This window comes from Bremia lactucae, assembly GCF_004359215.1.
Source record: "Bremia lactucae strain SF5 chromosome Unknown BlacSF5_NotPlaced_49_SHOA01000009.1_1371882bp, whole genome shotgun sequence".
Taxonomy (NCBI): domain Eukaryota; phylum Oomycota; class Peronosporomycetes; order Peronosporales; family Peronosporaceae; genus Bremia; species Bremia lactucae.
In genome coordinates this window covers 276,996-289,350 of record NW_027152062.1, presented here as the reverse complement: position 1 = coordinate 289,350, position 12,355 = coordinate 276,996, and the positions used below count along the sequence as shown (strand labels likewise).

At 46.5% G+C, this 12,355-nt stretch overlaps 2 protein-coding genes across 2 annotated transcripts; one reads left to right on the top strand and one right to left on the bottom strand.

Annotated features, from left to right (window-relative positions):
- Window positions 1–203: 203 nt before the first annotated feature.
- CCR75_005144 (uncharacterized protein) lies at window positions 204–5,020 on the top strand. Its single transcript, XM_067963227.1, has 2 exons — window positions 204–358; window positions 413–5,020. Exons 1-2 carry the CDS (start codon window positions 233–235, stop codon window positions 4,976–4,978), a joined length of 4,692 nt encoding a protein of 1,563 aa, XP_067820035.1. The 5' UTR covers window positions 204–232; the 3' UTR covers window positions 4,979–5,020.
- Window positions 5,021–5,067: 47 nt separating this feature from the next.
- CCR75_005145 (uncharacterized protein) lies at window positions 5,068–5,491 on the bottom strand (the record flags this gene model as incomplete). Its single annotated transcript, XM_067963228.1, has 2 exons — window positions 5,068–5,392; window positions 5,436–5,491. 2 exons carry the CDS (start codon window positions 5,489–5,491, stop codon window positions 5,068–5,070), a joined length of 381 nt encoding a protein of 126 aa, XP_067820034.1.
- Between the last annotated feature and the right edge of the window lie 6,864 nt (window positions 5,492–12,355).

The window sequence follows — 12,355 nt, the reverse complement described above, 5'->3', positions numbered from 1 at the left end:
ATCTGAAGAGAAATCATGGTAAATGTTATGGTGATGTGAAAATTAAGTGCTTAGATATTTATTATTAAACTTTTGTTCCTTTTTAGGTCACATCCAAAAGATTGCAAGTTGTTTGACTCTTACTGAAAATATTACGCGGCCAACCTAATATTTTTAATAATTGTAGAGCATATAAAACACATTAGCGCAAAAGATTTGTCCGCACAAGTATAGCTATATTTTTCAAGTCCGGATGTCGTCGCAACGAAAGGGCTCTGCCCCCCGCGGATTTGGCAGCTTAACTGCTATTTGCACACTTATTGAGCGCAGCAATCTCGATCGCAAGTCCAAACTTGATAGCACCGGCCGTATCTGCTACGTAAGTCTGTGGTGTGCTCGTCTTTTACAATGTACTAATACAATCCTCGAGCAGGAGCTTAAGAATGATCCACTGCTACTGGACTCGTTTCCTATGGAGCGGCTTATGAAGGCTATGCGTCGCCTTGTGTGTGACTCTGACACGTCCACGCGCGCCGGTGCGCATAGGGCTCTGCGCTACGCCATCAGCAGCAGTTGCAGTATCAAGCACTTTGTGGACCTTAATCTACCACTTTTTGCGGTGCGCTCATTGGAACGCGAGCAAAAATACTTAGCTGAGCGTATTCAGGCTTTAAAAGTTGTGCGAAGAATCATACAAATTGACGCGGCGCGGATGCCAACAGGGCTTGTAGCCTCATTAACAGCCATTGCCGGCCACAAGGATGACAATATGCGTCGAGTGTGCTTGGAGACGTTGCGGGAGCTGGCTGTTTTGAATGTGGAGGTCGTGGCGGAAGCCAATGGCACGAAGGTTTTGGTGGATGCCATCCTTGAACCTTCGTTTCAAGACTTAGCAGATTCGCTTATAATGACGCTGCTGTTTGTCTTGAACGAGTCGTCTACCCGCAAGTTTATTCAACCTTTTGTAGACTCCCAAGTGCTAATAGCTCCATTTACTGATACGGATTTGCCGGCGGGAAATGAAAGGAGGCAGCGATGGATGGCCAGTCGGAATGCTATCGTGACAATGATGCGGTCATGGACGGGAATGGTGGTGCTGACGAGCAATCCTCAGGGACTGCAATCGCTGATTCAGTTGCTAGTGCGACCTGTGGGTGAGGACGTGCAGAAGGCAGTCTTGTCAACAATTTGCGAAATTTTCTATAAAAAGACAAGCTTTTACAATTCCGCGTCTGATGCTGTCACAGAGACCTCTGCTCTATCCGTCACTTTGTCAAGTGCAGAGCAATTACCCTATGCCGCAAACCACAACTTGTTAGACACCTACACAGCGATTATCCTTGTTGCTATGATTCATTGTGGCATATTAGAAGCACTGGTAACGCTAGGGACAGGTAGTTCTCGAGCATTAGCAGAACCAGCTATCGACCTCCTGGCCGATATTTTGCGAATGGCGTCGCGTTTACTGCCGGATCAACACTGTGCATCACTGCTCGCACTTCCGCGATTGGTGTCAGCTACATCGTCGACCACGACAACGACGATGACTGTTGGGGACCATGCAAAAAGTCTGTTAGAGCGATTGCAACGAGAAAAATCAATACGAGCGAGTGAAATGCTGGGCGAGCTGGCGAACGCTGTAGGTGCCAATTCTGGCAGCATTGCCACGCGTGGTGTATCGCTGGTTTCCTATGGTGGTAGTGGAGTCAACGGTGTTCAGCTGGCGTCGGAGCTATTGCGCGACACAAACCGGCCTTCGAATCTTCTGGCTCTGCAGCAAATTGTAGGCGTGGTCCGTCTTCCATCGTCTAGTGGTAGTGGTGGTATAACTGGAAGTAGCAGTAGCTCTGCAAATTATGCCATTGCTCTTCCTTCAACACAGCGTGGCACAAAGAACGCGACAGCGCAATTAAAAGACAGTCTGTCGTCGCGTGAGCTTATGGTCCTCGAGCTAAAGCAGTCGTTGGATTCACAGATGGATGACAGTACATTCAAAGATATGCTGCACAATCGCTCGCGCGTGTTAATGGACAAAAATTACAAGAATTGGAACTGGGATATTATTTCCGAAATGCTTGAAGGTCCACTGACAAATCCTCAGCGGCTTTCGGAAGCCATGAAAACTAAGTTTTTTAAGCGACTATCAGGTTTCTTCCGTTGCGATCAGGGCAATAAGGGCTATTTCTCCAACTTGTACTGGATTCCGGATCACGTGCCGTATCTGCGCCCAGCTTGTCAGATGTATACGTTGCTCCTAAATCATCCAGAAGGTTTATTATTCTTGAAAACAGATCGTCGTGGTCAATTGCTTACCGAGATTTCGACTGCGTTAGAGCTAGAGGCGCGTCCCGAGGCTGCTATTGTGGAGTCGCATATTGGGGTGCTTAAAGCGCGCATGTTTTCGCCTGACTACGTCTCGCGGCGTATGCTGCGCGAGTATTTTACGCTTTTGGGACTTATGAGTTCGAGCAAGGAGGGTCTAAAAATGATGGAGCAATCGAATTTGTTTCAGCGGCTCTACGTCATGGGCACGACCAAGGGTCACGACTTTTTGTGTCGCCTGATTCTAGCCAATTTGGATTACTCTGTTGATGGAAGTTCTCGCAAGCTGCTCCAGTCGTGGATGACGGAAGGCTCCAAAGCGTTACGTTTGTACGCGACGTGCTTGTTGCGAGCTCTGCTGCGCTCAGAGGTGGCAGACTTTGACAAATGGGGTATCGATGCGCTGGTGACCCAGCTCGCTCAGGAAGAGGAAGTCGCCAGGGCCGCGCTAAGTGTTCTAGAAGAGGCTGCTGAGACCCCCGCATGCCTATTAGCAATGATTTTAAAGCGACCTGTCAAATTAATTCAGCTTAAGGATCAGCGAGCAGAGTCTTTGCTTCTTAAGTCATTATCGCTAGCTGAAGGGCTTAATTTCTTGCGGGACACAGGCGATTGGATACCATGTACACTTGCCGCCTGGCGTCGAGAAAAGCACATTTCATATGTACATGCGGTCGAGCACGCGCTATTTCGTGGACTGCATCGTGATGCAGCGGGTCGTGAGCGCGGGCAGAGCAGCAGTTCAACCACCAATTATCAAACGTGCGCTCCCACCCCGATTCCGATAAATGTGCCTACGAAGCGTAGTGGAAGTGTCGGCCTGAAGCCTACTAGTGGTGGAAGCAGCCAGCGGTCCCTGTGGGGGCTAGATTGGCTGTACCGCATGCCTTGGAATATGGAGGTAAAGATTGTAGGTCCTCCAGGGAGTGGCCCTCCTTCGAACCTCATTTTGGAGACATATATTGACGGTGCAATGCGCGATGCTGATGAAGCCTCTGCCATGGACGACGAACTTCGCATAAATTCTATCCGCGTTAAGGGCATTGTTGTGGATGCGCGTAATATGGCCCAGCCTGTGGTGGTGAACTCACAACAAACGCTGCAAGCCTGCCTTTTTCTAGGAACGCAACCAGTAGATCGGCGGGGTTTCACCAAACCGCCTCCCCAGAGCAACGGAGGTTTTGTTTCTACCAGCGGATCTGCAAACAGTGGCAGCTCTGCTCTTTCAAGCGATGCGCAGCAGAAATTGCTTCGCGCAAGATCGGCCTCTAATTCAGGCGGAGGCAGTATGGATCGCAATTCGGAAACCATAATGTCCACATCGCTAGACTTCGCTGATACTGGAATCTCATCAGCCGACTCAGTAAAAGATGAAAACAAGGATTGGAGCTCATGTCAACCAGAGCAGCGGTCTTCTCAATATTTAACAGCACCGCATTGCTCACTATGTGCCCCAGGCGAGCGTGCTGTATGGAATTTTCGTGTTGAAATGGATTCAGTGGCTGGAACAATTACTTCAAATGGTAATGTAAAGCGTCTTCTGCTTAAATCTGTCGAGTTTACGCTGCAGCTACTGCCTATTCGTCCCCGTACTGTGCCATTGCCAGTTCATTTGTATGGTGAATTGGCAAAAACAAGTGCTGGTTGCCAAATTCTTCAGGCTACTGGGCATTTACCTGAATTTTTATTCTGCCTTAGTGATGCTGCAAGTGTTCCGCTTGAAAAACGTGCTGCGTTATGGGCACTAGGTCACGTATCAGCCACACCACGTGGCTACGACTTGTTGAACCATTATGCACACGACTTTGTAGAGATGATCGTGAAGCTGGCTACCGATTCCCCGCTCGTATCCATTCGTGGGACGTGTTTTTTTGTTTTGGGCTTGCTTGCGCGGTCATCGGCTGGACACCGTCACCTTGCGCGTCTTGGCTGGGATGCGCCGCGCGATACATCCCGCACTTCAATAGCCGTGCCGCAGAATTGCACATCCCTCTTTATGTGGCCTTCCTCAGGACCTTCGATGCGATGCTCATTGACACAGACACCGCGTGCTTCGCCTCTCCAGCGACTTTTGAGCCATAGACGTGACAAAATGCCCAACGGTTGGCGCGAAGTGCTGCGATTGATTGCTGACCTGAGCAACCACATTACTCAAAAGGAAGCTCATGCATCGCTGAACAAGCTACGCTCGTCGAAGCCCGAACTGTTTGAAGAGCCGGTGCTTTTGCTATGTGCACACGCGCTGCTAGAAAAGTACAGCTACCGTCTGGCACTTCGCCAGTTTGTACTTAATGCGTTTGACCGAGCAATGTTGACTGATGAAGTGCTGGATGCCCTCCGAATTGAAGACGATGACGAGCTCGGCAATCAAAGTCATCAGTGTGTGCCAATCGGACGGCAGCTCCGACGGCGTCAGTCATCACCTTCAATCCCGTCATTTACATCCTCTGTCCAATCACTAAATGCTGCCATGCAGGCCACGTCAAGCGTCTCGCGACTGTCATTTATGCAAAATGTTTTGAATACTGGCAGCACTATGGGCGACCAGCGCCCAACAATGCGGTCAAATACACAGAATGATCCCATTGATCGCACTGTACTGCTTAAGCGCAACCGAAAGCGCTCGGCTTTCTCTGAAAAAACGATCGCTGTCGGTGCTCCTGAAGCAGTAGTGTAGCTAGGAAAGTCTACACTTATATGTAACGTTTGCCTGATTTCATTGTTTCGTTTGTCGTAATTTATATTGCAGTCTTTATTCGCGCCTCATTACAAAAACCTCTTGGAAGCCACGTCCATGAGCGAATCGCCTATTTGCAATACTTCCAGCTTGCAATTCTTCCCATTTAGGCTTGTACACATGGTGACGGCACTCCGTAAGCTCTTTAGACCGCTGCGCTGTACTCTTAACAGCACCGTGCTGGGCTCATTGCTCTTTGCAGTACTCTCCTCGAAAGATAATATGTCGAACTCACTGACAGAAGAGCCCAACGCGCCAAATACCATTTTGAGCGTGTTGTCTAGGGCAAACTTGATCTGCTCGGCAACGGGAATATATTCAATCTCGAAAAATCTGGTGGAAATTTGGAAATAACTAAGTAAAACCATACAATATAATAGTAGGAAAATAGACTTACACGGCGATCATAAGGTAAATGTGCTTACCATGCAATGAGAACTTGTGATGATCCATTTAAGCGATTCTGAATAAACAGGTTACCGTTAGCCACATGAATGGCAATCCAACATGTCATGTGTACCGGTGTACCGTTACATAAATATTATTTCCAACAAGAGAATTAATTAATATTATACCCTATGAGAGGAAACAAAGAAAGAAGTCGGCATACATTAATTCTATTCAATGCTGATTTAAGTTCAAATCAACCCGACAATCGTTACAAGACACGATTAGGCGTCGCGTAAGGAGGCGCACTGCATAAATAGTTATTAATTTATTAAAGCCAGTACATAAAAAATCGTTATGAAAAAACTTAATCTATTAATACAGTTTACTTTCCTTCTGTTTTAAAGCCTTAGAATTTACATATAGTACCTAAAACTCATTAAAACTTCCTCTGCACGTCGCGTACGTGAAGTAGTCGAGGCACTGTAATTAGTGTAAGGTCAACTAGTACTGATCAGTACTAGTGAAGGGTGCCCCATACACCTGGTAGCACTTTGTAGTCCGTTCAACGGCCCGCGCACGTTACATCCAACATGGATATGAAATGGAGAAGAAGTAAGCTTCCAAGCACCTCAAGAAGGTTATCACGCAACGCGTGAAAGGTTTACTCACTTGAGTGACCTTGACTGGAGAGCGATCGAACAAAGGAGTTCAATCGTAGGCGGGCTGGCCGTTAGCGCTATGTGTTCACTCTGAACACATATGAACAGCATGCGACCATAGCCGAGTTCATTCAACACGAACTCGACGAGGCCCAAGAGAAAGAAGCCTTGCTTCACCAGCAAGGCTCTAAACACACAAAAGTGTTGAGACAACAAGGTGCTCAACAGTTGGAACTGTTGAGACAGCAGCATTTACATGCTGCTAATGGGCCGACGCTTCCGCGTCGACCTCATCAAACCAAAGTAGTCGTACAATCGTCATCCGAAAGCTTAAAAAAGAGGTCTCTAAGTTTAAGGCACTCGAAGGCGACTCCCTTTTGAGATGGTCTGTCGAATTAGACGATGTCATAGAAGCTCGTCGTATCAGTGATGGGACGAAAGTGAAATTTCGTATGTCCAACTTAGCCGGACGTGCCAAATCTTGGGCATTTGGGCTCAAGCTTCACGACCCATTTGTTGTTAAGACGTATGATGTCTGAAAGACCCGGCGCAAGCAAATATATGAGCCGCCACGTGCCGAATTCAGGTCTCGAGTAGAACACCTGGATTTGAAGCAGGGCAAGCATGATCTTAACGCCTATGCCCAACATACACGATTGCTTGTAAGTTGTATCGTGAATCATCCAATAGATGGAAAAACACGAGTAAATATTTTTTTATAGGTCTTGCAGACGGTCCTGTCAAGACGTACCTGTTCTGGCTCGAACAAGAGTTGCTTGATCAAGCGATCTCTGTAGCGGAACCGGAGGATTTCAGCCTAAACCAGGCTTCCGTTCATTCTGGTGCTTATCGTTCAAACAGACGATTAGAAAACGGAGGTCCAAAATTATGGACCTCTCGTACATGGAGAGCGAGAAACCTCGCTCTCGAATTGCTAACGATTGCAAAAATGCAATCGTTGTCAAAAGACAGGGCACTTCGCTTATGAGTGTAGTGCCCCACACCCAGTGCCTAGAACACTAAGCGAAACGATCAACCTCCTGCTAGGAACGGCGGAGGCATGGATCCGACGCCGCGTTACGAAATCGCAAAGGCGAGGCGGATCGTAAGAAACGGACGGGGTCAGTAGGTACGGAGCGCCACAAACCTTGTGTGTAACTGCCCCAGGTGATGAGGTTAACCTCATCACCTTATAAATTATGGTATTAATAAATTGCCACTACAGTCCCTAGTCGATTGTGGGGCGTCGAACAATTTAATTCGACGCAAATCGCTAGAAGATCGGAGAACATTGAGCGCGATATATTCTACCGGAAGATGACAGTGCGCCTAGCAGCAGGCGCTTCTGTAACAGTAAAGAAACGAGTAGTTGGTACTCAATACACATTAGAGGGTGAACAGTACGATGATGATTTTATCGTACTGGATATGGATAACAAAATTGATGTCATCCTTGGATTAGTATGGCTCAGAAAGTACGAGCCATGTTTCAATTGGTAGAATTAAAGCCGTGACGATGCCTGTATCTTATTCGCCAGATGACCATCTGATGAACGTCTCGAAGCGTCCACAAGCGTATGGGTGTCCTACGAGTGAGTGCGATGGTCTCAATTGTGGTTCATCGTTTCCACGACTGCACAAGTCCTCAGTGTGGATACCCATCACACTGTGGATTTAAATCCCGACGGCTGTGCACAAGCACAGGCGGTGTCGAAGTTCGACCACCCGAATAAGTTGAGTGATACGAAACAAGGATTCTTGCTTAGAAAGCAACATCCAAGGAATTTTGAAACGCCTGTCTATAAGAGGCAGTGCGAAATGCCTACATCGACTGGAGAGTCGATCGTAGAGGATTTTGCTGTGGATGCGCAACCACAGCTAGAGGCAGTTGGGGAGGATACTCCCCAAATAAAAGTTGAGGGAAAAGGTCCCCAAAGATTCTGCGGGAATAAGTCCCCAAACCTGTGGTCAGAGGTTCCCAGGCACCTTTAAAAATTAGTTTTTTTAAAGAGGAAACTGAAACATTGAATGTCTTAGTGAATTAAGAAGTAAGTGTAGGCGCTTATACACTGCGCCTCCGAAGTTAACTTCGGAGATAACTCAATTGCCAACGCTAGAACCTAAACGGTACTTGCGTGATCTGCGGCAAAGTCAAGCAGAACCGCGTACTTGTCACAGATGACAAGTACGTTGGCCATATTCAGTCGGGATATCCTGAGAATGAACGGGTTCTCAGCAGATCATCGATAGACGAAAGTGTCCTCAATAAGTAGATTGGACGTTTAACGTTCTAATCCTGGGAGTCTTTTAGACAAATCCTTTATATGAGGATTTGATCAAATTTAAGGATGTATTCCTGAATCCGTACCGTGCGAGTTGCCTAAGGATGAAGGCACTCGGCATGAAATCGATCTGATTCCAGGTTCGGAATACTGTGTCATAAAGCAGTGGCCATTGCCTCGTGAGCTAGTTTCAGCCATCGACAAATTCCTTGCCGATCGATTAGCAGTGGGCCATGTGAGGGAGTCAGCCTCCTCACATGCCTTTCTGACCTTCTCCCTGCGTAAAGCAACAGGACGGTGGCGGATTGTGCATGTGTTCAATAAGTTGAACGCTGCATCTGTACCAAATCAAACGCCGATGCAACAGAAAAGACGTAATCATTGATGGTATGTCAAAGAGTACGTATTTTCGTCTTTGAATCTGATGGATGGATTCTATCAGATCCTCATGCGGGAACAAGATATTCCGTTCACAGCAGTAAGCACCCCAAGCGGGATGCTATGGGAGTTACCAATTATGCCACAGGGGCTTAGGAATGCCCTTGCGAAATTTAGCAGATGTGTTTCCAATCTGTTGAGATCGGTGCAAGATTTCGCACCGAGTTATTTTGATGACGTCTTTGTTCATAGCCGAGCCATGAGCGTAACGTCGGGCGTTGATGTACGTCGTTCACAAGTTTGAAAGGTTCTTAAACTTATGCGTAAGCATAAATTGTATGCAAATCTCAAAAAGTGTATATTCGCTGCAAGCGAAACACCACTTCTTAAGTGCATCGTGGGCAAACACGCCGTACGCCCTGATCCAAAAAAATAACAAGGCAATCACCGATTGGCTTGTGCCAGTCGATGTACAGGGACTTCGTTCCTCGGCTTTGCAGCGTATATTCCCGCAATTATGCCGAAATGACAGTACATCTTTCTTCTTAGTTAAAGAAAAATGTAAAGTGGTCGTAAAAACGCTGATTGGCAGCGGTCCTTTAAGGGTATCAAGCAAAACTTGATGCAATCGCCAATCCTGGCGATTACGGACCAAGACACACCATTTCATGTGGTAGCGATTCTGCAATCGGCTGTGCGTTAATGCAATATGACACAGACGGCGCCGAGCGCGTCGTCTGTCATCAATCGCGTCAGCTTCAACCAGCTAAACGCAATTATCCAGTGCATGACAATGAACTCCTTGCCATGAAATACGCACTGGCTAAGTTTAGTGTCTATCTCTTGGGAGATACCGTTCATTGTTTATACGGACCGTGCGTCTTTACATATGGCCGTAAACAGTCCACACCTCTTGCAAAGAATGGCGAGATGGTTGTCTTTCTTCGCGGAGCATAACGTCCGTGCAGTATAAATCTGGACGACTTAACGTCGTCGCTGATGCGTTATCACGCCGGCCCGATTTTGAGTCGGCTGCGGAAACAACAGTGAGAGTAAGACCACTGTTGCGACAATCGACAGAGAGCACGAGCCCACTGTTGCAACAATAAGGGGTCCGTCATCTTATTACTTGACGAAGTAAGAAGAGCCTATCCAGAAGATAAGGCTGTTAAAGGGTTGATGGATTGCCTTAGAAATCCATCACAATAATCCTTATAAGGATTGTCGAAATTGTATCGATCCTCAATGGGTCGATACACCACACGCTTTGGGTTACTTTTCTACAGAGCCAATGCTGGTGACACACCTCGTATCGTCATGCCCACCTACAATGATTTGCGTATACGCATCATGTATTCATGTATGAGTGCCAAAATGCACCAATAACTGGTCATCGTGGATGCGAAAAGACCTATCTCACGATAAGTCGCGACTTCTACTGGCCACGCCAGTATGAGTTCGTCCGCAAAGTACATACGTGCTGGCAAATTTTATCAACGCTTGAAGCCCAGTGTTTCATCCCGTGGTCCGTTACAACCTCTGCCTGTAACGGCAAAGTGTTGGCAGTCCGTATCTACGGACTTCGTCTTGTTTGAAAAATTGACGTGAAAATTGCCACACAGGTTCCCTAATTAAAGCTGTAAAACGAATGCGCGCTCCTTGCACGCCTCGCTTAGCCGATCCGGTGGAGACTTTCAGCTTGGACAAAATTGATGTCCGGAAACAGACACGTAGCGACGCCATCGGGCGTATTCCATCTTCAATCAACTAACAAAATTATTACTTATGTCGCTAGGAAGCACCACATATCACTCACTGCATTGACGTTACGATAGCGTTTCTATAACTTTTCACAATGTCAGGCTAATTACACACAATTAATAATGCGTCGCCATCGGAAATAATCGGCAAATTGTTCGTCTTAGGGATGCTAGTATGCAAGAAATCGTACGTCTTGGCAACCACCTGACGTACGATTTCTTGCATACTAGCATCCCAATACCAAGGCCAGGGCCACTGAGTCTAGTCTTGGTAGAACTCACCCAATCCTCTCTACCACGTCCATCAAGACCTCAGCGCGTTACGGCTTCTCAAGTCTCGCTAGCGCCGCGTCTGAGCACAACAACACAACAACGAGTGTACAATCAGCTCAGGACTTCAGCACTTATTAGGCTTCGCAGCTTCCTCGACTCTACATTCATGACACAGATCAGCGCCCGTCTTAAGGCCGTAAAATGGAGTCGTGCTGACGAAGCTGATTGCTTAGGAAAATGTTCAGTTTGATATTACTCTACATATTTGGCTAATTTCGTAGCTGAAATACCATCTTTAAAATGGGGGGAGATTAACGGTTCCAATAAAAAGAAAAAAAGAATAGGGTTTGGAAATCCTATTTACAATTGATTTTGGGTCGCACCTGAAATGAAAGGGAAGTTTATTGTGTTTGCATCACCTTTTAAGCAAATTTCCGAACACAAACGTAGTGACCCAGTGGTTGCCGTTCATTATGTCATTTTGCAAAATTTCATGTAATTATCTTCATAGTGGGGTGTCAAATGAGCCCTAGGAGCGCTGCATAAGTGAAAGTGGCAAAATTAAAACCTCACGATGGATGATGTAACGGGATGTCCCGTTAGATACATATTAATTCCTATAGGAGGAATAACGAAGGAGAATAAAATCAGACCTCTGCTATATGGACACCTTTGCTCCCATGTACATGTTTTGACGCACACGAGTCGTCCAGAAACCTCAAAGAAATACATCTCCAAGTATAGGGAAGTCGAAATATACAATTGGCCTCAAGTTGCGCGACCCACGTTCGTACAAAAAAATTCGATTGCCTACCAAATAGTGACCACGTACTTGCCATCTGTCACAAGCACGGCAGATCTGCTTGACTTTGCCACTACGTAGATCATAGAATAAACGTTTCGGTTCTAGCGTTGGCAATTGAATTAACTCCGAAATGACTTCGGAGGCGCTATCCGATAAAGAGTTTAAGCGCCTTCACTTGATCCGTTTTGTTCAGTGTCTCAGTCTCTTCATCTAAACTTACTTTCTGAACATTCCTAGGGACCTTTCCCTCGGGATCTTAAGGACTTATTTCCTCAAATATAACAAGACTTGTTCCCTTATTTATTAAGAAAGGATCATCCCGAAATGCCTTGAGCTGTGGTTGCGCAACCACAGCATGATCCTCTACGATCGACTCATCAGACGATCTAGGATTTTTCTACTGTCTCTTATAGATTGGCGTTTTAAATTTCATTGAATATTGCTCTTTACCAAAGTCTTGTTTCCATCCATTCGACTTATTCGAGTGGTCGTACTTCGACGCTTCCTGTGCTTCTGCATAGCCGTAGGTAATTTACTTCACAATGTGATGGGTTGTCGCTCTGAGGTCTTTTGCAGTGGTGTAAACGACCGAACCACAAGTGAAGCCATCGCAATCACTCGTAGGACATCCACATGCTTATGGACCCTTTAAATTGATTATCAGATGGCCATCTAATGAACGAGAGGCTGGCATCGTAACGGATCGATGCTGCCAATTGAATAATGACTCGTTCTGTGTCATGGTATTCCAAGGATGACATCAAATTCAT

Bases quoted from the DNA above. Each gene is read 5' to 3' on its own strand.
- CCR75_005144 (XM_067963227.1), top strand. From the start codon at position 233: ATGTCGTCGCAACGAAAGGGCTCTGCCCCCCGCGGATTTGGCAGCTTA. The intron at 359-412 runs GTAAGTCTGTGG...ATCCTCGAGCAG, and splicing joins GCACCGGCCGTATCTGCTAC to GAGCTTAAGAATGATCCACT.